The sequence below is a fragment of the Calidris pugnax genome, unplaced genomic scaffold (genome assembly GCF_001431845.1).
Source record: "Calidris pugnax isolate Ruff unplaced genomic scaffold, ASM143184v1 scaffold225, whole genome shotgun sequence".
Lineage (NCBI taxonomy): Eukaryota > Metazoa > Chordata > Aves > Charadriiformes > Scolopacidae > Calidris > Calidris pugnax.
In genome coordinates, this window is record NW_015091072.1 from 3,696,472 (window position 1) to 3,718,911 (window position 22,440).

The window sequence follows — 22,440 nt, forward strand, 5'->3', positions numbered from 1 at the left end:
CCATCTACTGTCAGGTTATTCAAATTTGGGGTGTCAGTTAGGGCCCAGTAGTATTTACTGCAATAAACAAGTTCCTGCTACAGAATTTTTCCAACTGAGGCCAAACTGTGACCTGAATGAAAAAGATCAACACTTGGGAAGAAGCTAACAGAAGTTCTGGCTGAGATCTGTCCCTGTGCCATGAAACATCAGCCAGGAAATTGCTTGAGTGGTTTCTAGTTGAACCAACACAGAGGACTGGCAATTGCGTTTTCCCAGGAGGTGTTGCTAGAATGATAAGCAAGAAACTGTAGTAAAAATGCTTTTAGTGACATGTTGACCACATATATATCCTGGTTTCAGCTGGAAATGAGTTCATTTTCTTTCTAGTAATTCCTGTGCTCCCTGTCTCCTTCTTTCAGGCTTGGTTGAAGAAGGAAGTCTCTATGTCTTTAAGGAAGAGCGGTTGATTGAATTTGATGGGGAACTGGCCACAGATGTCTTGGTGGAATTTCTCTTGGATGTAAGCACAGATAACCACAGAGCTAGATAAAGCCTCTTAGAGAAGATCTTGCAAATACTCACTTTGCTAAAACACACGGGTTTATCTTTACTTGAAATTCCATTCCTATTTGCTGCACATGGGTAGTGATGACATTTGCCAGCTTCCCAAATACTTGTCTGACCATGAGTTCCCAGGAAAGCTGGTACATTTCTGTGCTGCCAGCCACTTACATCTTAAAGATGTTTTGCTCTCTTTCCTGTTTATGGAAAATCTGATTGGAAGCAAGCAACAACCCCACATAACTGACTGCTTGTCACCCACCTCAGTTAGCAAGCTGGTGTGCAAGCACTTTGCCATTTGCAAAATCTTTCACTGTTTTTTTTTTTTTTAAAAAAAAGAAGAGTTATTTTCAAAAAAGATCCAAGAAGTAGCATTCTCATAGATTGACCAAAAAGAGCTCAGTTCATTGAAAAAGGTATATGCTGCTAACTATTTGCCCATTTTTATAAACAACCACACAAACAACATAGTGTACTACTGCCTCAGCAGTGAACTTACCGAATTGCACAGCCATGGCCTGGAGAAGATCAAGGCCCTTGGACTCAGTGCTCTCAGGTCATTTTGTGCACGGGCACAACTATGTACTCACCCTTGTGCCTAAGTGCAAAAGAGATGCTGGCTCCCTCATCATAGTGTTACACTTCTCTTCACATTTTATTCCAACAGCCCAGAAACATGGTCTTTGCTGTGTAGTGAAAATATTTTGCAGTGGCTCGTCTCTCCTTTGAACTGAGGCTCCCTTTATGGGCAGCCTTGCAATAAGGCAGGTAAGGGAGGCAAGTCAAGCAGTAGAGCCAGCAGGGTTTGGTTCCCAGGGTGGCAGGTTGCCTAAAGAGTGACCTGCAGTGCAGGAGCACCAGTGGTGAAAGACACATCCAGGGAAGAGAAACAGCTCTCTAGGACCTCAGCTCTCCTTCAGCAGTGAATCTGTGACTATGCACCAGGTACTGTGGCCAAAATGCATACAAGTGGTTTCAGGGACAGAAGTGAGCATCTTGCCCCACCCAGGAGGGCCATTGCCAAGGCAGGGCTTTGCTGCGACCCCATCAGTGGTGGGATCCCTTGTCCCTGTGGCTCAGGCCACTATGGCAGCCCACGCCCGAGCATCACTGGCCAGGGGTGCAGCACGAAGCACTTGGTGAGGTTTTGTTCTCTGTGCTCTGCGGTATGCCACTGAAAAATCACGTTCTGTGAACAAAGGAAGAGAGGAAGGATTTCTGTTTGTGTGCTTTCCACTCAAGAGGGAAAATACCCAGCAAAGCAGGGAATAAAAACAAACACGTCTGTGGTGCCTGGGCAGCCTGCTCTCAAAGGAAAACAAACCCAGAGGTCCTCTACTCCTCAGTCGGCTGTAAGGTGGCCTGTCTGCATTTTTTTTTTTTTTTTTTTTTTTTTTTTTTTCTAGTGAAGCCACACCTAATTTACACCAGTGTGGCTGGGCAAAGTAATCAGACCAAATCTTTTCACCAGCAGTGACCAGTTAAGAAAACAAAAACAAAGTTTAGATTAAGGACAGGCTGAAGTGGCAGATAGGTCTTCCAACTTCCTCATCAACACTGTTACATGTGTGGGGCCAAACTATGGGTTTAACCCATTCTGCATAGGAGGATCAGCCAGGTAAATTCACATCCAGACTTTCCACTGCTCCAAAACATTGTTTGGCCACACTGTAACATGCTAGTTTTAACGTTTTCCAAAAGCAAGTTCTTTGCAGTAACCTCTTCCGGCAAATCACACTTAAGAAGAAATACATCCATCATTCACAGAAGTTCACAGTCTCCATACCGGCCCCTTTCAACTGCTCTCCCTTTTTCTCAGCTGCTCTAAAGCCAGTTGCAATTGCTACCCCTTATCTCACATCACAGCAGGTCCCTCAGGATCCATTTGGGTTACCCAGACCTCTCTCAGCTTCCCTCTTGTTGCTTCAACCTGTGCAGTGAACCTACTAATGACTCCCTCTGAAGGTGACCTGCATCTGTCAGTTCCTCACATTAAGGCAGAGAGCACTAAATAGGGTTCCCAGCAGCAGAGAAATTGGGTGACCTCTTTCTCCCCGCTTAGGCTGCTAGTGGCACACCCTGCCAGGCGTAGGTTGGTGCTGCAAATCGTTGCTTTATCAAATGCATTTGTCATGGCAGCTGCTAGAAGATCCCGTGGAGATCATAAACAGCAAGCTGGAGCTTCAGGCCTTTGACCAAATCGATGAGGAAATCAAACTCATTGGCTACTTCAAAGGAGAAGACTCCGAACGTAAGATGTTCCTCATGGGGCATGGAGCCTGGCTGGGTGTGCTGGGGACTGGGTGTTGCTTCTTCTGCATGGACGTTAAGAGTGTGGGGTATATGGCAGGCTGTGACAGTGCCAAAGTTGCTGGAGGATGAGGTGGGGTTGCAGGCAAGTTTCTGCTGTTGCCACGCATGAGCCCATTCTTACACCAACAGTGGTGACCCTTCTGCAAGGTGTCTGCTGGCAAGAGAAGGGGGCGATTATCCAGGGTCTCCTGAAGAACTTACTTGTCTACCTCACCCCAAATCAGCTGAGGTTACAGTTACACTGAGTGAGCACCTAAAGGGAGCAAAGCTCCCCCTCTTTTGAGCGGTGAGCCCAAAAGGTCAAAGAAAGAGGGAGGGGGACAAAGGGAAAGAGGGGGACACACATTAAATGCTAACTTGGCAAACGTACAACAGCAGCAAGCAGGATGCCTTAGGGCAGCCTGGCAGAGGCACTGACCTGCTTCTCCTCGGTGAACCCCAAGACTGAAAAGAGGCTGGTCCCATACCCTGAGAGATGTGCCATTCAGGGACCATTCCAGGCAGAACCATCAGCTTTCACATCACCTTGAGAAACCCTCACTCAAGTCTCTCCCCAGCAAGCTCCAGCAGTCTCCTGTGCCACCCCCGAGTGCTCTCCCATCTCTCTGGGTGATGCTGACAGCGTGCACCCCCACACGTGCTAAAGGCTTACCTTCAGCAAAAAGACAGGGGTATTCTTACCTGGATGAGCAACGTATCACCGGGTCTGCTGCATCGCAACAGCCCATCCACTTCTCCCTTCAGCTTTCTTACCCACCCAACATGGGCTGCAGAGCAGCTCAGGCAGGGCCCCTTATACTGCTCAGTAGCAAGTACTTTGAAGAACGGTGGGAAATACCTGCTGTAAAGAGCTTTCATCAGGCTGAGAGCATCCTTCCTGACCCTAATTAAGGACCTGATACTGGTGACAGTAAAAACATACCTTGTTCCTGCTCCCTCCTCCTGCAGCAGGAGTGTGCCTAATCATGCTTGGTGACTGTTGAGGGAATGGCAGCAATCTTTAATGCTGGAGTGACTCCATACTTTTCCCAGGATGCTGATTTCAGCCCCAGTTGAGCATGGCATGCTGGGATCTGTAGTATTCCTGAGCACTGTGGAGCTGCACAACATGTGTCCTGTTCGCTCCACATGAAATGGTCCTTGTTTGTAAATTCTAGAAGGTTGGAAGAAACATAGTGCTGTTATCTGATGTATTTTGCCGTAATTTATATCTGTTCTTCCTTAGTGCCTTCTGTGCTGATCAGAGCATGGCCAGCTGCCTTTGAAATCTTTTCTTCATTCCCCTTTTCTCCTTCCAGATTACAAAGCATTTGAAGAAGCTGCTGAACACTTCCAGCCCTACATCAAGTTCTTTGCCACCTTCGACAAAGGGGTAAGCATCCACAGACCTCACTGTGGGAGCTCATAGTCATAACACCACCTGTTTTTCAGAAGCTCAGGATGCTCCCAAATTTAATATATGCCTCCAGCTTCATGGAATCACAGAATTGTCAGAGTTGGAAGGGATCTCTAGAGATCATCTAGTCCAACCCAGACTGTTTGTCCAGAGAAGGGCAACAAAGCTGGTGAGGGATGTCTAGCAAAAGTCTTACAAGGGGTGGCTGAGGGAACTGGGGTTGTTCAACCTGGAAAAAAAGAAGGCTCAAGGGAGACATTATTGCTCTCTACAACTACCTGAAAGGAGGCTGTAGCAAGGTGGGGGTTGGTCTTTTCTCCCAAGTAACAAGTGATAGGACAAGAGGAAGCAGCTTCAAGTTGTGCCGCAGGAGGTTTAGATTGGATATTAGGAAAAATTTCTTCATGGAAAGGATTGTCAAGCATCGGAACAGGCTACCCAGGGAAGTGGTGGAGTCACCATCCCTGGAGATATTTAAAAGATGTGTAGAAGTGGTGCTTAGGGACATGGTTTAGAGGTGGACTTGGCTGTGCTAGGTAAATGGTTGGACTTGATGATCTTAAAGTTCTTTTCCAACCTAGATGTTTCTATGATTCTATAAAAGGCCATTGCTACAGAGTGGAGGCACGTCCTGAGTTTGGAAGCCAGCCCCATTAAGTTTGCAGGATCTTGACTCTGGCTTTGCTCTGTCCCAGTGCTTCAGACCAATAGTGTAGAGACCATCAGTCTTTTTTTTTTAACCAAGAAAAGACCCATTCATGTTTTGTTGGCCATCCCTAAGAGTGCATGCTCTGGAAGAGAGCGAGCACCCTGACCCTCAGCTCTGCCACTGGGAGACTCTGGATAGGCAGAGGCACGTCAGGCTCCCTCACCTCTGGCCATCTGCACTGCAACAGGTTGCCAAGAAGCTAGGTCTGAAGATGAACGAGGTGGACTTCTATGAACCGTTTATGGATGAGCCTGTTCACATCCCCGATAAGCCTTACACAGAAGAGGAGCTGGTTGAATTTGTGAAGGAACACAAAAGGTATGTAGCTTACAGGATGCTCCTGGCCATGGGGAGCGGGTAAAGGTATCTCTTATCACAGGCTTGCCCCTCTGGGGCATCCCTCCCAGTAAAAGTTGGGATGATGACCACCTTTTGGCTGGTCTTTTCCTACACCCAGAGGTGCAAGTTTCTGTGCCACAATCAGAGCCCATCACCACGGGGCTGTGACAGCACAGCTTCCCTCCTCCTCCTTTATTAGCACTCCCTCAAAAAGCAGGGAGGCTTGCAGGCAGTGGAGAGTGGAAACCTTGTCCTACTTGCCCATGCTTTTAATTTTGGTCTGTACAGAAGTTGATCTTCTCCGAGGCCCCTCAAGCCAAGCCTCCCCTCCTTGCCCAAAACAGCTTCACTAATGGGTACATCCTTCTCCTGATGTCAAATGTTTGTTAGGCAGCTCCTGAGCTCAGACCAAGCTTGAAGGAACTGTGATGGACTAAGAGGCTCCTGCTGACCACAGGTGCAGAGAGGAAGCCACTGCTGTTACGGCTGTCTTACTCCTCCTCTGCAAAGGTGCTGAGCACCTACAGTGGTTGATCAAGTCAGCAGAAGCTGTGGATGCTCTGTGCTTTTTGCAATCAGGTTTATTGTACAGCTGTTTAGGGACTTGGCCACCAACAGTCTGGAAGCAACTGGAAAGGTTGATCCCATCTAATAGCACAGGGTTGAATATAAGGGAATAACTACCTTTGAGGTGCTGTATTTTTACACCCTCAAGAATACAGCGGTCACGCAGGCTGTCTGCTGCTCCTGCAGCTGCATTTCCCAGCAGACATTCAAGGGACCTGAAAAGAGTTCAGGAAAAGCAGGGCTGTCGATACTGTCAGAGGAGCCCAAATCTGGCTGAGCTGGAGGTTTGTGTTCACACACAGAGGGTTCAGAGACAGGAGATCATCTTTGGAATCTGCGAGTCACCAGACTTGGAAACAGACGTCTGTTTTTTCTGAAATATGAAGGGGTCCTGTATCTCCCATGTATTCACAGGTCACTTTGCTGACCTCCTGGGCTTCCTGGCCTCAGTCCTTCCCATCTTCCCAAGCTCTTTCTGTCAGGCAGCAGTGTCAGGAGGCTGATTAAACACAGTCTACTAAGGGCTAGCCTAATAAGGCAAGCTCTCCACCAGCAGAAAATTGCAGTGGAAGCCCCCCAAGTCTGACATATTTCAAGATGCTATGTTGCCCTTGGTAGGAGCTAGGGTGTGGGCCATATATTTTGCCAGTGCCAAGTCTCAGAAGGGAATTAAAAGGAATCTCATGAAATTGGATGCCCAAAATCCCAAACTTTCCAAGATGCTGCCATGGCAGGGGAAAAACCCTGGAGCGACAGTGAAATGTTTCCAGCAGTTAATACTGAGTCTCTCAGAGCAGAAGTGTTTCTTCTTGCCTTGCCACCAGTATAGGACCTAAAGCCAAAGGCTGGAAGTGGAAATAGTCACACACAGAGAGGATCTGGCCTGTAGAGAAAAACAAAGTGACCCCAGCAGTTGCCATGTACTGGTTCCTTGTAGACAACTCAGCAGGTTTTTCTGCTCTGCAGGAAGGTGTAGAGGACTGCTTGCCTCTTTGCCCTCACACAGGAGATGTTCTCACTTTCACCCCACCTGGCAGGCATGGGCTATCCCTCTGCTGAGCTACAAAGCCCCACTGCCACCTCTCCACCATCCTGCAGAAAGAGCCCTGTCGTACCACTGGGGAAAGCTCCTGGTGCTCAGTGGTATCCAGGCTCTTTGGCAGGCTTTAAACAGCCTTTCTAAAAAGGGCTCCTTGCTGTTGTGCCCACATGGGCTTCACCACCTCTTTCTCCAGCCCTACGTGGAAATTGGGGGTTTCAAGGCAGGAGCTGAAGCGGGTGGCTAGGAGGAACCCTAAGGCAGCCTCCTGGCTGATGCTTCCCTGGGCAGCTGCAGGCAGTGGTGGGAAAGTTCATCCTCTCCCGAGCAGGTCAGGAAGCCAGTATTCAGCACAGTGGGGTGGTTTGTCCAAGGTCAATAGCTGGCCGGCTGGGGATGGTGGTTGGACACTGTGACTCCAAGGTCTCAGCCCAGATTTTGCTGAGACTTGCACAAACACAGATTAGGTGGTAGTTCCTCTGCCTGCAGCAAGAGGCCTCTGGGTTTATGCCTGTTTCACATGCAAAATGCTAGCGGTGGACATCCCCTACATCCCAGGCCTCATTCTCTGTGACTGTTGGGGCTGAATTCTGCCCCCTCTTAATCATCTCAACCCCACTTACCTTGCTCCCTCCGGCGCTGGGGAGTAACCAGTGTAAATCTTGAGTAACTCCGCAACTACCGGTACACGTGGGCCTGATCAAATCCTTCCCACTAAGTTTCTTTTCTCTAAGCTGCCCCCAGGAAATGGCTAGGGAAAGGATCTTGAAAGCCAGTTACAAGCACATAATACTCCTGTGAATAATATTCACCTGATACAGACTCCAGTTTCTGTCAATCAGCAATAAGGAGAGTTGCTGGGTCAAAAATTGTATCCCTGATCTTGTGCTTACTGACTTTTTTATATATATATATTTTTTTAATTTCTATAGTCATATTTTAACTCATTTCCATCTTGATGCTGAAGGTATCTAATTGTAATGAGTTCAGCAGCTGAATTATTGCATCAAAAGAACATTCCTATGTGTTCAGTTTATACTTTCTATATAATTAATCACTGTGTGCATACTAGCTCTTGTGTTATGAAGAACAATGACCAGCCATTCCTGGTTTCACTTTTTTTTTTCACTGCTCCTGATCTTTTAGACCCCCTCTAATATCCATTTCCTTCATCTGTTTTACAGGATAAAGAGTTCTCATCTACTTAATCTTCCCCAAACATTCCATACCTTTGTTTACCACAGCCATGTTTCCATGTCCCTTTTTCAGTTGTCCCATATCATTTCTGTGATGGAATGTCCATTTACTGTGGAGGTGCATAGCATAGCTGTCCATTGCTATAATGGTATGATGTGTTTTCCCAACTGTTTATAACCTTCTTTTTGCCTTTGGAGCTGATGCTTTCTCAGTTTGTGACACCTGGGCCCCTTTCCTGGGAGGCAATAATTAATTATAATTAATTTAGAACCCATTGTTGCACCTGTATAATCAGGGTTGTTTTTCTGCAAGTGCATTACTTCCTGTGCTTACCATGTAGACTCTCAAGTCTCAGAAGATCCCTCTGTATCTCCTCATAGTTGGGCCTGTGTTGGTCATCTGAAGGAGTGGATATGGTAAGGAAATGCTGCCCTATTCCTATTTCACATCTTTTCAGATTATGTGAGAATATATTATGCATATCATCAGGCTAAAGTATATGCTATGAATCTTAATTGGTTCATTCCCTCTGTCATGAAAACTTACCATTCATCTCCACCCTTCATCTTCCAATGTCATTAATCCACAGGAGGACGTCTCCTCTGATCTAATCTTAGTTTCTCTGAGACCCTTCAGTAAGGGACCTTGCCCAATGATCCTCTGAAGGCAACTCACTGCATTGACCAGCATATGTTTGCCCACTCCCTGACTTGCTCTGGAAACTCCAGCAGATCCATTGCCATGATTTTCCTCTTAAAGGCCATGCATCTCTTGTCCTATCATGTCATATTCTTTCAAATGTCTCTTAACTCTGCTTTTTCTGGTAGTATTGTATCCTTAAGGAAGTCACTCTTCCAGATGTGTGGTTCCTCAGGTCCTTTAGGAACCTCTAAAAAATGTTTCTTGGTTCCACTGCTCTGGTAGCAAGGCAAACCAAAGTGACTTGGTTACACATCTCATTGATGCCACCTGTTCCTGGCAATGTGCTGCTGCTCCCTTTACCACTTTGTTCTAGGACCCAATTAACCAACACTTCTCTTTGCAACAGCTCCTGGGGTTGGTCTGCCAGGGAGCCCCACTCTGCTGGGGGAACCTCCATGAACCAGAGGGAGTAGCAATGCAAAGGATTACTTCTGCTTGTGTGCTATGACCTTGTGTTCCTTGGGTGCCCCCTTGACACCTCAGTCACCTCTCATCCTGCCGGGCTCTCTAACAGGCTTCCTGCTACGGATGTGTCTGAAAACATTCATTAATAGTTGGGGGTTTTTTGTCCTTTATGAGCTACATCTCAAAAATATTTGCTTTGGCCAGTCTTAGGGTTTGAATTTTCTTGCCAGTGGTTATGATGATCTACATTTTGCCAGAGGTTATTCTGTCTTATTTGCTTCATGAGAGTTTGGGAGGATTTTTATGGTAAAACCAGGAGAAAAAGAGGAACAAAGCCCAGGAGGAACGTCCTAGGGACGTGAAGTGAATAGGCCAACTTGTGCTCTCAGTACAGACAGAACAATCTGCCATGTGTGGGACTAATTCACCAGCGTATCCCAGCACAGAGAGGCTTCTCATCTTCCCAAGCACAAATAGCGTCTGCAGTGATTCCAGTAGGGGCGAGGGCAAGGTCTTATCACCATAAATAAAGCATAAGTTGACCTACTGTGCCCTCATGCTTGCATTCAAAACATGGTGGCCGACAGCACTGACTCCAGCCACCAACCAAATGAGCTACAGTGACCTTTTCCAGGATGCTGGCAGCATCATGCGTGACGATGCTGGATGTGTCCTCAAAGAGTGTTTCTGTCTCCCTTCCAGGGCCACCTTGAGGAAACTGCGCCCAGAGGACATGTTTGAGACGTGGGTAAGCACATGTGGTGGGAAGCCTTGCGTCCCCTGCCAGCTTCCAGCAAGAAACCACTGCTCAAAAGCTTGAGCCTCTGCCTGGGCAAAACATCTTTCCTTCCTTGCAAAGCCACTTTCTCTCTTCTGGGAAGAAGGGAAAGCCTTGGATGCGATGCCCAGTGCCTGAGTTCTAACAGTGTGCTCAAATGCTTTGCTCAACAGCAGTGGACAGCTGAGCTGGGTCCCCTTTGCTACCCAGAGGGAACAGGAAAAGCTAATCAAATGTGCCAGGCGGGTGTTGAGCCTCTGTAACAGCTATGAAATAGCTCTGAAGAGCATCCTTCCCAAGGATGGTCTATCCATCTCCATGCTGCTGGTGGAGTGTCTTCAGTGGCCTGCTCACTGGGCGAGCTTTGGAGATTGTAGCAATAGATGACTCATGGAAATTGTAGTGGGGCAGTCATACAAATCAGAATGCGAGTGAGGGCAGGCAGTTCAGATAATTATATAGATTACGGAGCAAATTGTGCATTGATTGCACTTCTCATGGTGTGAGCAAGCTGCAAGTCAGTGATTGTGAAGAACTAACCCGCGGTTTGGAGCTGATCACCCACAGAGGACCCTCCTGGTCTGCAGGTGTGGGGGAAAAGGGGAAGAGTGAAAATGAAAGAAAAATCACATATAACGAATTATCCCTTCGCTGTGAATGAGTACGATGTTAATAGCCAGTCAGGGACCTTCAAGTGCCAGCTAAATGCTGAAAAACAAAGCTGAACAGGTGCTTTACAGATGCTAAGGAAGATGGAGTCATTCCTTCAAAAAGCTCGGCACATTTATAACAGCCTTCAGTTGCCTCCTTGCTTGGCTGTGTAACATGAAACGCTGCGGGACTCTGAAACACCAAAAACCTTGGGAGTCTTTAAGACAACAAGGCAAGAGGTAATAAAACTGAAGCAGGAGTTATGAGTCACTTAGGCACGATAGCTTTTCATTTTCTTTAGAAATATAGATTCTGTACCGAGGATAGCTTCCTAGATCTGCCGAAGTACCTCAAAGTTTTTTCATGGAGCTTCAGTGGGATGCAAATTTCACATGCAGTGGTTTTGCTTTCATACTGAACATACTCTAAAATAACCTCAGGAAAAGTGTGAATTGTCAGCAGTAGGATGTTGACTCTAGCAGCTGCCTGGGAATACAGAGCTATCCTCTGCTATGAACAGGGAACTCGTACCTACAGGTGATAACAGGCTGGATTCTGATCTTGCCACAAGTTCAGAACATCCCCAATGCCTTCACTGGAGTTACTCCCATTTTGTTTGCTGCCTTGGAGGTCAGAATATAGCTATAGTATACAACTATATATATTTATATATCGCATATGTATTTTTTTTTTTTTTCTGTTTGACAATACTGCAGGCAAATATGGAGAAACAGCAACAGTGTAGATTTTGCCAGCTGTAAATGGTCTGAATCCCAAGTAAATCTGCCTAGAATACCCTGGTGAAAACGTATTCCCTGAAGACGCCAGCAAAGGCCCAGCATCCACTATTGTTTTTAAAGATAATGTTTTCCACTTAATCTTTCAGGGTTTTTTTTCCTTTCAGTTTTTGATGGTGGCTTTATCACCTCCGGGCTCAGAAGGGAAAAGAAATTAGCATTTAGATGGGAATTTTTGCTCGCATTAAAACCAATTGAAATGGAAACCAGGACTGGCAGCGGGTGAGGAAGGCGAAGCCGATCCATGGGATAATTCAGAGATGACATTCATAGCAGCGGATGATGAACCGGCCGGCAGATCTATTGGCCTTTGCCAGTATCATTATCCATTACTCACATGTCTCATGGAGAAAAGCAGCCCACCAGGCTTATCATTTCTGTCCTCCACTCGTTGGAGCCCTGAAATGAGCTTCCCCCTCGATTCCCCTCGCTGCTCACAGAGACCCTCAGCTAGAGCAAGAGACCCTTCACCTCCTGAAAGGTGCCCAAGTGATGCACCTCACCTCCCACTTTGTGAGCAAAACTCCTTTGCTGGCTCCAAATGAGCATGTTTGGAGTCTCAGCATGGTGGCAGATAATTGTTTCCCCACAAACTATTCCCTGGCACCTGCAAATTATGAAGGTAGGTGCCCTCAGGCAGCGAGCCCCTATTCCCATGCTAAAGAGCCTTTGCCATCATGGTGCCCACCTCATTTTCAGCTGAAAGGTTTCAGCAACACTGCTCAAATTACCCACCTCAGTGCCTAGTACCTGCACTCCTCGGCCTCACCTCAGGTCCCATTTCTGGTGTCTCAGTGGGACTCTGGTCAACCCTTTCTTTGCAATCGCCCTGTTTGCTTGAAGGCATCCCACCACTCCTCATCTCCAGCAACTGCCCGGACTCTGTCCTCCCTCCCTGGCCCATCAGTAATAGTTTTGTTGTTTCCAGGAGGATGACATGGAGGGAATCCACATTGTAGCCTTCGCTGAAGAAGATGACCCAGGTAGGAGGCCGTTTTCCTTGTGTGACTCTCCATCACTCATGATGGTGTAGTTTCATGTGCTTTGTTGGCATTGCAGAGCCCCACGCCCCAGCGGGGATGGGGAGCCTCAGCCTGCTGGGATGGGGAGCAAGGGTTCTTCTGGATGTTTAGGCTAGCAGGTGTGCTAGCCAGGATTCAAATGCATGGGCTCTAGGTATAAAAGGATGGGTGACTAAGAAAAAAAATAAATAAAAGTCATTCCCCCAACCCTAGTGCCAGGATTTGCTCCCTAGCTCTGCAGCCGTCTTCCTGTATGGCTCCAGGAAAGGGCTGAGGGCTGGGTGTATGATGTGCATGTGGGAGACCTGTGGGCAATGGCCCCTGAAAAACCATGGTGTTGATGCTTCTCAGTGCCATCAGCGTGCCGAAAAGCTTCAGCCGCTCGGGGGCTCGGTTCCTCCCTCACCACAAGAAAATACTGATATTGTTCCACTCCACGGAAGGATTATGAGATTTAATTCATGTGTAACTAATTTCAATACCCGGGGAGGATGCTTGAAATTAAAAGCCTTATTATCAGAAGAAAGAGCTGGGAGACAGCATTTTAATGAGAACTATAAACAACCCCTGTGTGCACAGGGAGCTGAGGGAAGTTGAAAACCCCGCAAGCGAGAAGTGCCTGCCTGTTTGCAGGAGAGGGCTGCAGTGGTTCATATATCATTTCAGATGGTTTTGAGTTCCTGGAAATCCTGAAGCAGGTTGCCAGGGACAACACCGATAATCCTGACCTGAGCATTGTCTGGATTGACCCTGATGACTTTCCTCTGGTGAGTAGCAGGGGCTCCTTGCCTTTCTTGGTTTAATTCATGGCCAGAGTGTGTGGGTATGTGTGTACAAGCACAGGAACTGCCCCAGGGAATTTGGGACAGGGAAAGAGAGGAAACAGGACCACGGGTGATGGCTGAGAGCTGCCCCTGGGGTAGGTGGTGTCTGGGGAACATTCCCAGAGCTGGGCACTTTTTTTTGCTGTGCATGGTGGCCCAAGCTCATGTTCAGCCTCTCCTCTCCTGTGCACTCATGGATGCGTGGTCCCTGCACCACAGCCCAGCTGGATGAATTAATGCAAGGGGGTACAGCAAACATCCTTGTCTGAGCTTTGTTTCTCTCTCCTGCAGCTGATCACTTACTGGGAGAAGACCTTCAAGATTGACCTGTTCAGACCACAGATCGGGGTGGTGAACGTCACAGACGTGAGTAGCATGTGCCAAAAAAATCCAGCAATCCCAAGATTAGGGTGATAGAAAGGATGGGATCTGAGGTCCTCCGGAATCAGTGGGATTTCTGCTGTTGAGTGCAGGTAGATCAGGCTTTTTCTCCAAGGAAAAAGTGTAAAGACTTCACCATTCCCATATGCAGCTGGGTTCATAACTTCTCCAACACTGCGCTTCAGGACTTTGGTCTGAGAGTGTTTCTGCTGCTGAGTCGCACACAAACCAGATCTGCTGAGGACAGGACCAAGTCCTGTGGTCTGAGCTTCCAGGCTTTACCCAGTTTTGGTTTCAAGGTCTTACATTTCCACCCTGACCAGCAGCATACACTACTGTCCGTGCACTTCTCTGACTGAACCTGGATGGGCTTTTAGGGGAAAACCTGTGCTGGGGGGGGGAATGAAAACCATGCTTAGTGGAGGAGAAGAGAAGAAAAAGCAGGGTGTTTTTGCAGCAGAAGCAGAATGGCCCAGCTTGAGCGTAGGAGGGAAAGATGCTTCCCCAACAGATGACATGGAGCAACTGCACAGATTGGAAAAAAACAACAAATAAATACACAGCCTTAATAAAAATACGACATAAACTGGTAGTGGAGGAATCCTGCTGCGATGCAGAGGGAATACTGGGGTTCATTTAGGCCCTTGTCCCCCTCAGCCACTGCCATGTCGGGGGTATTAGAGGGATTCATGTGGGAAGAGGAGACCTGACGACCCCATGCCTGATGTTATTGAAGGGTTTCAACACTGTCTCACAGCTGGCATCGGGGCAGGGGGAGCATTGCACAGGCAGGTGTTGATTTGGCATGGCTGTGGTGATGGTGGTGCCCACAGCACCCACAGCTGTGCTATCAGGCCAGCTTTCTAGCAGCTACTGGTTTTACCGTGGTTGCCTTCAAGCCAGCAAGGTATGGCATTGATGTCAGGTTGCCTACATGCTGTGAGCTTTTAAGGCAGGTGGGAGGGGGGCCCATCTGACCTCCACCAGCAGGGATGTGGGAAGAGTTGCTGAGTTCAATGAACATCATGGCCCTGACACGACTGCAGAGAGAAACCATTTTTTCTCTTGCTGACAATAATAGCCCAGGTGATCAGAAAACAGGTAACATGGCATGGTCCAGCGTGGCTCACTTATTACCTTGGTTTATTTTTGATGGTTAGGTACTAGTTGTTTTAATCTCCTTAAAATGAACCTGTGTGGGTATGTAAGGGCCTCTGAAAGCAGAGATCTCTCCACTGCAGAAGTGTTGACATTTTGGTGCTTGACTTCTTTGTGTTTGAAATTTAAACCATATGGGAACCTGATGTTTCATTAGAAGAGAGCAGAGAGGGACAGAGAGTTGGGACAACTGACTGGGGCTGGGTGCTGGTCCTGGCACTGCCACTAACCTTGATCCCAGCCCCCATGTCCTCTCTCCTGTACCTCCCCAGAAAATGAGGGACAGGGAGGGACTACTAGACGATTGTTCCTTCCATTGTAACAAATGCTGCAGGACATTATGAGTCCACAGTATTTCCCTTCATTGTATTTCCTGCAGTTGGCCATGTTTAAGTGATGTCAAAGATACATTAAACATCTATCAATGGAAATTCATGGAAGTAGGCTTGCCAGTGGCAAGAGAATAATATAGAAACCAGTATTAGGCAGTAACATATGTCTTATTATCCAGCAGTCACTCAGAGACATGTAAAAACTCATGCATTATCTAGTTTTGATATAGTAAATGTTTCAGGTTGTTGATTATAGTATTTGCAGTTTTTATTTCATTCCTCTTAAGTCTGTTTTCTATTCCTCAAGAGAGAGATTTAAGAAACTTCTAGGTTGGTGGGTGATATCTAAAACAAACACTGAGCTCATTTCGTTATTTCAATGTTACATCACTGCATTCAGCCAAGTTACACAGGTACAAAGTGGGGCTTACACAACAGAGTGAAAATAAACAGTGCAGTTGGCTTCGGTGGACATAACCCCTGTGACCCCATCGCTTCTCTAAAAACCTGCCAATACAAACAGCAGAGCCCCCAGCAGCCCCCCCCAAGCCCATCACACCATAGTGGCCCAGGACTAGGGCCATGACGTGCTGCAAAATATTGCAGATTTATTTGCACAGCATCTTCTCTAGGTGCAGTGGGCACACTCCTGTTCCTGTTATTTAAAGGTATCACTTTTTGTGCATGAACAGTCCTGAGTTTGGGGACAAGATCGTTTGCATGAAGCAAGAGATTCATGCCTCCCGTGGCTCTTTTTTGTTACAGCTTTGGAGTTGTAGGAAGAAAAGATTGTAAAAGCCAGAAACAGTTTTCCCTGAGCAAAAATTGGTCTGGCTTTTTAGCAAGCCATACAACAAAGAGAATTAGGTACCACAGGCGGGGAAAGAAGTAGGGCACATTTGCCAGAGCTGGTAGTTATCCTCTGACGTGCGAAAAGCACTTGTTCTGCAACATCAAATGCTGAACAAAATAACCTCACAGTACCTCTTCAAAATAGGAGGCTGATCCTATTTTATGGAGGGGAGACAGTGAAGGGAAAGGGGCTTACCCAGGCATTTACCCAAGGAATCTATAGCAAAGCAGGGAGAAAACCTTTCCTTTCCAGGTCTCAGAGACCATCTAAAATATGCTTCCTCTCCCTGGGTAACAGCCACAATTTAGACAGCATCTTCTCACTGAGTCCCTCCATACCCTACAGTTTATGGAATTAATGAGAGAGAAAGAGCAGGGGGCAGCTGTAGGCCAGGGCATCAATGTTTTTCACCATTCTTGAGCTGGAGAATGGTTGAGATGACCTGAGGAAATGCTCTTCTGAGAGGAGATGCTACTATCACATGTGGAGAGTCCAGAGCAATGTCCTGAGGCAAAGGTGATGGTAAAAAAGGCTGGGAAGAAGGATGCTGACAGCAGGGTGTAAATGCTCAAAGGAAGAGGTCCCAGAGAGGCTCTGGAAGGAAGGAGAGAAATGCTGTGATGTCCCATGAACTTGGGTGATGCATGAGGAGCTGGCATAGGTCTCCTCATGCTCTCTTTATGTTGACTTGAAGTCTTACAAAACTGGCCAGACAGGGTGAGAACAATGCAGCAGGTGGATGATATCCTTGCTCACAGGTGTAAGCAGTGCAGGAGAGGTAAGGGCAGTGGACACACATCTAACCTGGGGCAAACAGTACCACACACTCATGTAAACCCATTAACCCGCCTCAGTGCCCCTAGACAGAGGCAACAGCACTTCAGGGAAGTGATAATGCCAACGTGTGGGCAGAGAGAGACCCTGTGCCTGAGCCTGCCCACAGGCTGTGGCAGAGAGGGAGCTAATGCCACCACCACCCCTGCATCCCTGTGGTCCAACCTTTACCCCCACAACAGCAGTGAACCTCATCTCTTCCCTGTGTCTCTGGGGGTGGCTAATCCCCCATCACCTGTCCCCTCAGGCTGACAGCATCTGGATGGAGATCAGAGACGATGATGACCTGCCCACGGCTGAGGAGCTGGAGGACTGGATAGAGGATGTGCTTTCTGGGAAGATAAACACCGAAGATGACGACGATGATGACGACGATGATGATGACGATGATGATGACGATGACGACGACGATGACGACGACGACGATGATGACGATGACGACGACGATGACGACGACGACGATGATGACGATGACGACGACGATGACGACGACGACGATGATGACGATGACGACGACGATGACGACGACGACGATGATGACGATGACGACGACGATGACGACGACGACGATGATGACGATGACGACGACGATGACGACGACGACGATGATGACGATGACGACGACGATGACGACGACGACGATGATGACGATGACGACGACGATGACGACGACGACGATGATGACGATGACGACGACGATGACGACGACGACGATGATGACGATGACGACGACGATGACGACGACGACGATGATGACGATGACGACGACGATGACGACGACGACGATGATGACGATGACGACGACGATGACGACGACGACGATGATGACGATGACGACGACGATGACGACGACGACGATGATGACGATGACGACGACGATGACGACGACGACGATGATGACGATGACGACGACGATGACGACGACGACGATGATGACGATGACGACGACGATGACGACGACGACGATGATGACGATGACGACGACGATGACGACGACGACGATGATGACGATGACGACGACGATGACGACGACGACGATGATGACGATGACGACGACGATGACGACGACGACGATGATGACGATGACGACGACGATGACGACGACGACGATGATGACGATGACGACGACGATGACGACGACGACGATGATGACGATGACGACGACGATGACGACGACGACGATGATGACGATGACGACGACGATGACGACGACGACGATGATGACGATGACGACGACGATGACGACGACGACGATGATGACGATGACGACGACGATGACGACGACGACGATGATGACGATGACGACGACGATGACGACGACGACGATGATGACGATGACGACGACGATGACGACGACGACGATGATGACGATGACGACGACGATGACGACGACGACGATGATGACGATGACGACGACGATGACGACGACGACGATGATGACGATGACGACGACGATGACGACGACGACGATGATGACGATGACGACGACGATGACGACGACGACGATGATGACGATGACGACGACGATGACGACGACGACGATGATGACGATGACGACGACGACGACTAACCGTGACTCTGTGCAGTTTGACTTGTGGAGGCTGAGAGGCCTCCCCCCGCGGCAGGTCCCTCCATCGGAAGACCTGTGTTTGAGCGTCAGCAAGCACCGCTGCTCCTCTCCCCTCCCCTGCCCCGCTCCCCCTGCCCCTGCCCTTGCCGGGACCCCCCAGCCTGATTCTCAGTGGTGCTGAGCCACCGGGACTGCCCTTGCAGTGGGCGGGTGGCACCTGCAGGCACCCAGCACCGCTGTAAATCATGCCTCCTTAGTCAGGACAATAGGAATCTGCAGGGAATCTGCCCCCAGTGCCCCAGGGCAGGAGGAAAGTGCCTGCCTGCTTGCTGCCAGAGGGACACAGGGAGTCAATTTGTATTTTCCATGCCCATCGGCCCAGCACGTACATTCAAAGACCAAATCTCACTTCAAGACATAGGGAAAGCCACTGTAAAGTTTAGTCCTTTTATTAAAAAAAAATGCCCTTTGCAGCTACTCTGCCAAGAGCACCCAATCCTGCAAGTTCTGCTGCAAGAGTCTATAGCTACTCATTAACATGCTGGGAGCAGCAAACAGCTTTGGGAGGGGAGGAAGGTTTTAGGGGTGCTATTTAAGTTTTCAGTGATTCCATGTAACGACAGGATACTCTTGTCTGGCAGAGCAATGCAAGACCAAACATCATGATCCCCATCTCAACCTCTTTCTTCCTGAAAGCTCAGGCAAAAGATAGTGTAAGTGCAGATGGTCTGATGTGGGACATCACAGCTTGCAAGTTCCTGAACTGCTGGAAAGGCTGATCCAGGTCTGAGCTCAGACTCTTGAGGCTGAAGGTCACAGCAGTGACCCAAACCATCAGTTGTAACCCCAAAGAAACACCAGAGCAGACCCTAGGCCAGTTCCGAACATCGGCAGCCAGGTCTGGGCTGGGCCTACCTTCCCTTTCAGGTGAACCTCAGCTGGATTGACGGTGGTGCACATGAGATAGACAGCATACTCCTGCCAATGGAAACATTCATAGGCACCCACCACGAAGCTCTCCTATTCCCCACGACCTTCCAGCTTTAGCTGGCTTTTAACCCAAAGCTTACATAGCATTTTTTCCCATGACCAAGATGTTGGGCAGGAACACATCCGTCCAACCATATTAGATGCTGGGTAACGTGTGTTGGGCAATGAGCAGTGAAAGGATTCAAGCCATTTGGCTTTTAAGTACTTGGTTGCACAGTTACTCCCTGATTAGAGAATCGGATGTCCCGTGGTAGCCTGTGAGAAGCCCCTTTTGCCTGCAGACTGGGAGGGAGCTCAGGGCACCAGCGAGCAGTCAAGGAGGTCACTCACAAAGCAAAGGGTCAGCAACTCAGTCCTGGCAAGTGCAGCACCATCCATGTGCAGGTCACTGTGACAGTGTTAGGTCTCCCTGCTTTCCCATGCTGGCAGATTTCAATTGTCTTAGCTTATTAGGTTTGACAATAGTGCAATGAATGGAGAGTTTGGAGGCAGTTTTACCTTTATAAATACATTTATAAATATGTTCTCCAGCCGTTCAGACTCGTTAGTATAGGTAGGGTACACATGTCCTCTCTTGCTACAGATGAAATACATCGTTCTGACCTTTCTTATAGTGGTTTACGTCAGAGGTAAGTGATGTTAGTGGAAATAACGGTGTGAGGGACAGGAGAATCAGATTCGTTATACGAATGTGAATCAGCCTGATGAGAAACAAGGTTTACTCACTATATATTTCCTTTATCAGATGAACTGCAAAGCAAGATTTTATAGGTGTTTTGTTTTTTTTTTTCCTGCCTGTTGATCAGTCTCTTTGACTCTCTCTCTCTCTACGTTAGCTGAAATAGAAACTTGAAACTACTGGTATAAAAAAGCTGAAATACTGATCTTTTCCTATGTGTGCCATATCCCCTTGGTGGAAAGTGCCAGCACGAACACCACACAGTTGGATATCTAAGTATCTCTATGTATATGAATGAATACTGTGCTTATATGGTGTATGATCGTAGCCCATCTTAGCTCCTCATTGAACTTCAAACACTCAACGCATCCTTTCCAGACACAGCTGGTTAGAAGAACAGACAGGACAGCAAAGCCCCCATGTCAACTATTTGCCCTTTCTTGCTTCTTTACAATGCAGAAGGACTGTCTGAAAGGCTTGAGCCAAGTGTGTTTGGGGTGACTGTCTACCTAGTCACGCTGGTGGTTGTGAACAACTCGGACCCATCCCAGAGGACCTGGTGGAGACTTTCAGAAGGTTCAAAATGCAGAGTGCTTTCAGCCTGGAGGCCCACTTCTCTCCTTCACACACCTCTCTCTCCTGGACAGCGGGGTGCCCAGCACCCTTCTTCTGCTCTTTCCTTTCAGATGCTTCCTCCAGAGGTTTCCTAGAGCAAGCTGGACTCAAGGTCTTATTGATGCACGTTGGTAAGGAGCAAGAACAGGCAAAACTAGCCATTTAGTAGTCTCCTGCTCTGTGATTAAGGGACAAATATTCACCTAAGCAAAGTGCTTGTTTATCTTTACCCTGGGGCTATTCCCAGGAGTAAAACACACACAGCTTCACCCTGCATAAGGTAAGCCCTGCAGCTCCAGATCAGTGGCCATGAAGTGCTGTGAATTTCTTTGAGCAGGAAGAATAAACGAAGGAGTTGCTCTGCTGCCTTTCCCAACTGCCGCTGTCTCCAGGAGTACTTCCCATCTACCTCCCCTCCTACTGCTGGATGCCCACCCATTCTGATGCTCCAAGGGGCAGAGCTGACACAGGCAGAGCCCGCAGCCCCCACAAACACCGCTATGGACGGTGTGGTGTTTCACGGGTACACACACATTTCAACGCATCAGGCAACAGAGCCCTGGCGTGAAAAATTAATTAAAGTAGTGGCTCTTAGGCTTGTACAGAGGGCAGTGAGTTTGAGCTCATACTAGGGCTGGTGTCAGTAGTTTATGGAAAGTTTCCCTTGAGGTCTGAGAGAAAGGGCTAATCCTATGGCTGCTACTCCTTCACGGTGCCAGCATGATCCTTGACAGGGCCACCCTTTCTCTCTTCCCTCATCCCCCATTACGGTGTTCATCGCTCTCTTTGCCCGTGAAGGGGAACATATTGTCATCAGCTTTTGGGAAAAACACATAGAAAGTTAAGAAAATGATGCAGCAGAGAAAGGGTTGCAGCGATGAAGATGAGAAGGCAGCGAAACCTCTCCCATTAACCTGTAACACCTTGTCTGCCCTGAGTTCATAGCAATGGAACCACCAAACCAGATAATGCCCCTTGTGAAGGAGAAGGCAGCTTGAATTTGAATGTCTTCCTTGCAGGGACAGGTAAGATAGTGGTCTGGGGTGGTATCACACGCAGGACCCCAGGCACAGGAGCCCTTGTGAACGTCTGGCAGAAGCAGGCACAACTGGCACTTGGAAAGCACTGGCAACCCTGAGGAGCAAAATCAGCCTAACCCTGCCCACTATGCACTCAAAAGCAAAAGGTCAGTATGTTTGGACGTGGAACCAGAAAAAAACCCCTTCTATATTTAAAAAAAATATTGTGCATGTGGGCAGCACTGGGTGTTTCTGCAGACAAGTCTGTTAAGTCTGTCCCTCTTTTAGCAAAGTTCTTTTTTTTCCAAAATGTTGATTAGATATTCATATTAAACGGGTCTTAATACACATAAGACAAGGAATGCTATCTTGCCCTCATCTAACTGCGAGTGCTTCAAGCTGACCAGTCACTTCAAAGTTCCCAAAAATCTAGTCTTACCAGCCCCCAATGACAGTGAGGCCCCCCCTCACAAGTGACATGTGGCAAGAAAATGAAGTCATCATACACCACCTCCTCCCAGTCCCCAGACACGGGGCAGGAGGCCACAGAAGAGGGCTTTGTTTGGTGTGGTGTACCACAGGCCACCCTGTGTTGCTCATGGGCAATGATCAAGGGAGAGGGAATCCCATCAAGACCCACATACTGCAGCCGTTGTACAGAAGCATGAAGGAGAAAGCATCTGCCTTTGCAGTGGACCCAAGGACAATGACAGAGAGGCTCTGTGAA

At 48.1% G+C, this 22,440-nt stretch overlaps 1 protein-coding gene across 1 annotated transcript in view; it reads left to right on the plus strand.

The window, feature by feature from the left end:
• The window catches only part of CASQ2 (calsequestrin 2), a 34,848-nt gene extending 14,556 nt beyond the window's left edge, over window positions 1-20,292 (plus strand). The window contains exons 3-12 of the mRNA XM_014957213.1: window positions 402-502; window positions 2,683-2,794; window positions 4,155-4,228; window positions 5,149-5,279; window positions 9,913-9,958; window positions 12,365-12,419; window positions 13,125-13,225; window positions 13,574-13,648; window positions 17,088-17,267; window positions 18,384-20,292. Of these exons, the coding sequence (XP_014812699.1) occupies window positions 402-502; window positions 2,683-2,794; window positions 4,155-4,228; window positions 5,149-5,279; window positions 9,913-9,958; window positions 12,365-12,419; window positions 13,125-13,225; window positions 13,574-13,648; window positions 17,088-17,267; window positions 18,384-18,410 (902 nt within the window). The 3' untranslated portion in view covers window positions 18,411-20,292. The remainder of the gene's footprint in view (window positions 1-401; window positions 503-2,682; window positions 2,795-4,154; window positions 4,229-5,148; window positions 5,280-9,912; window positions 9,959-12,364; window positions 12,420-13,124; window positions 13,226-13,573; window positions 13,649-17,087; window positions 17,268-18,383) is intronic.
• The last annotated feature ends 2,148 nt before the right edge of the window (window positions 20,293-22,440 follow it).